Source organism: Rhipicephalus sanguineus, chromosome 6, assembly GCF_013339695.2.
Source record: "Rhipicephalus sanguineus isolate Rsan-2018 chromosome 6, BIME_Rsan_1.4, whole genome shotgun sequence".
Classification (NCBI taxonomy): domain Eukaryota; kingdom Metazoa; phylum Arthropoda; class Arachnida; order Ixodida; family Ixodidae; genus Rhipicephalus; species Rhipicephalus sanguineus.
In genome coordinates, this window is record NC_051181.1 from 79188367 (window position 1) to 79191887 (window position 3521).

The 3521-nt window shown below is 44.5% G+C and overlaps 1 protein-coding gene across 1 annotated transcript in view; it reads right to left on the reverse strand.

The window, feature by feature from the left end:
* Window positions 1-2950, reverse strand: part of LOC119397368 (WW domain-binding protein 2) — a 33380-nt gene extending 30430 nt beyond the window's left edge. Inside the window, exons 1-2 of the mRNA XM_037664801.1 lie at window positions 2848-2950; window positions 1356-1458 (exon numbers count right to left, since the gene is read on the reverse strand). Of these exons, the coding sequence (XP_037520729.1) occupies window positions 1356-1458; window positions 2848-2903 (159 nt within the window). The 5' untranslated portion in view covers window positions 2904-2950. The remainder of the gene's footprint in view (window positions 1-1355; window positions 1459-2847) is intronic.
* Window positions 2951-3521: the final 571 nt, after the last annotated feature.

Consider the following 3521-nt stretch of genomic DNA (forward strand, 5'->3'; position numbering starts at 1 on the left):
CCGAGAAGCCTAACGAAGGGCCGGGAGCTGAACGTTTGAAAAAGATGAACTGTTTTATTGCGGAGATGCTTAAAGATTTAAATAAATCATCAGTTACCAAATATTCTTGCCTGATCGTTTTTCTTCAAGTATATATGTAAGTGCAACAGTGAATTCTTACATTCTTATAATTAGACTGCTGCGAGATATCATTACAGCTTGAATTGCTGTATATATTTGCTTTTATTACACGCTTCATAAACTGGCATGTCTTTATCAATATGTTCCTTTGCTGCACGTCATTTGTGACCCAAATCGCTGATTCGGCCCATATTACCCATATCACCTGTAACACCCATATAATCAACCTACCTGTATCACCTATACGACCTATATCACCTATACAACCTATATCACCTATAAACCTGTATTACCTATAAACCTGTATCACCTATAAAGCCGTATCCCCTATACGACCTGTATCCAATAACATCATATGTATGGGTCCTGTATATATAGGAATTTTCAGTAGGGTTCCCTCTAGCCTGGCCGTTAATTCTTACAGGGCGTGCGGGGAACGTCGACAGGCGCGCGCGAGAGAGGCAGCGTAGGAGAGGAGAGAGAGGGGGGAGGGAACGCGCATACGCTGGCCCTCATCGCGGCGCGGCGCAGGAGAGAATTTCGGTATGTCGAGCCCGAATTTCAGAGGAGCCAATCGAGGCTAGCGCTGGACTGAACGCGCGCAGCGCTCTACCAATTGAAGGAGAGGAGACTAGAGGAGGAGAGTAGCGTATGCGCCGTGAGAGCAGAAGCGAGAACGCAGGAGACGCGCAAGCAGGTGCTGGTAGAGAAGTGGAGAGAGTAACGCACAGCTGTTGGAGAGAGGGAAGGAGGAGAGTCGCGCATGCGTAGTGTGAGTGCGGACTACCACGCTGCGTGCGGATTACCATGCCGCGTTACATACCCCCAAGCAAGAGATACTTCGCATCTAAAAAAATCCTCCTCACGTCCTGACGCTTCAAATTTGGAAAAAAAAGAAACTGCTCACTTCTTGACTATTCAACCTAGGCGAAGGTACTTGAGAAACGGTCACTAAAATATACACCTGTCTTGAGTAATGATGCACATTGGAACGCTGCCATGCAGCATACCTCGTGCTATAGATTACTTTTCAGAAATTACACGAAGTACTTCCTGGATTATGCAATAGCACTTTTTTTTGTCAGACACCAGCAATCGAAAAAGAGGTAGCGCTTTTCATAATACACGAACAACTCTTTCGCGGAAAGATAAGTGACACAATATCGATAACACGCGACTAAGGCCAGGACAAAATAAATGACGTGCAGTGATAAAGAAAAGAAAAAAAACATTACCCTGTGCGTGGTGAGGTATATGCGCCCTTTCTTGGCTCCCTGGAACTTCTTTGCAGCTGTGCCTTCGAATGTCACTTCCACATCGTCAGAGTAAATAAGGATCCTGGTGGTTTGGAAAGAATAAATCATGAAAGTATCATGTGTCTGAATGTCACCGTCCGTTAGGACAGCATAAATAAAAAAACTTTCAGTTGTACGACTGCTGGGATATCTAAGCCTTGTACTGTCGTCTCCTAACTACTCTGCGCATCACTGCTTCGCATCACTACTTAGGCATCACTACTGCTAACTACTCTGCGATGCGCATCAGCTGATGTGGAAACGCTGGAACGAAGAGAACTACAGACCCGTAAGAACACTCGGCAATGAAGTACGTTAGATGCGAAAAAGCGTAAGAAGCACAATAGTTATCTGTCGTCCGTATTTGCACATGATTCAGCATCGTCAAGCTGAGTGTGCTTGTTCACACGGAAGGCGCAAAACAGCGGTGAATTTCAATACAGGGTTTTACGCGCCAAAACAACGATATGTTCACGACGCACGCCGTGTGGAGAACGCTGAATTAACACTGAAAACCTGGGCTTCCTCAAGAGCATAGAGTTTCCTATAATTACACTAGAGGGAACTCTTGGCGCTAGTGTCTATGTGAGCTGCAACGCATGGCGCTTCAGCCAGCGTGGGAATGATGGGTAGTGCAAGGATTTGTCTAAACTTCGTTCTTTCGGCTCCGTTTGGCTCCGCGTCGCCAGCATTCGCTTTGTCGCAAGACGAAGTTCAGCAAAAGTCAGCAGTTACACTTGACTACTATAACGTTTTTAGACTCACCAATTCAAATCTAGTCACGAAGTTCCCAACGGTCCATTCTTTTATCCGAAACGAACGCCAAAACACAGCAATAAACAAAGCCACAAGTGCGTTCGAAGCCGTAAGCATGAATATTAGGCTAATCCGTGTACTACCCATCATTCCCATGGTGGCTGAACGATCGCAGCGCCAGAGTCCCCTCTAGTTAATTTTAGGAAACTATGCTCAAGTGGACCTAGATTAAGTGCCTAGGCGTTCTTGCTAATAATAATAATAATAATAATAATAATAATAATAATAATAATAATAATAATAATAATAATAATAATAATAATAATAATAATAATAATAATAATAATAATAATAATAATTGTTGGGGTTTAACGTCCCAAAACCACGATATGATTATGAGAGACGCCGTAGTGAAGGACTCCGGAAATTTCGACCACCTGGGGTTCTTTAGCGTGCGCCTAAATCTAAGCACACGGGCTTCAAGGCGTTCTTGCATTTCACATTCATCAAAATGTGGTCGCCGTGTCCGGGAATAGAACCCACGTTCTTGTATTCGGCAGAATAACACCAGAGACGCTAAGTAGCCACGGGTGGTGGCGAAAAAGCAAACGCTGATTCAATATACTTCAAACTGTTGGCTTTAACTCCTAACGCTGACGAACGAGGATGTACTTACAGCTCACCGGCGAAGACCAGTACTCCACCCGGTGCATGGGAGGTGTTTAACGACATCTTGACGCCGCCTCCGCGCCGCCCACTTTTCAGCCAATTTGGTCTACCTTTACGTTTTCATTGCTGTTGTGTTGTCAATGGATCTGCAGTATGGCTCGTACCCACCACCAACAACGACCCGCCGCCCGATCACATATAATATAAGAATTACATACAGTGGGGCTGAATTCACAAAAAAATCTTTCTTCAGTGTATTGTACCATTGGTCAGGCGGCTTCGCTAATGACATGTGCCACATCGTGATTGGATGAAATATTCTGTTACAAAAATTTTTAGCGTAAGACGGTTTTGTGAGTATGGGCCCAGGAAAACATTCCTGAAAAGAATGCACCAATGACTAGGCATTTTTTTTCTGTTTTCTGAATAGTAAAAGATAACGAACGCATCCTTGCTCATCAACGAAGCGGGATAGACGGAGACGTATTGCATTTAATATTTCGAAGGAGACCTCATGCAACCGATGCCAGTGAGCCAATATGACAGAGAGAATGAAATGGTCCTGCGGTAGAGAAGGAGGCGGGATGGTGAATACCTGGGGACGAATTCACAAAACTACTCTTTCGTAAGTGCGTTTTACCATTGGTAAGCTGGCTTCGCTAATGATTTGTCCCGTATCGG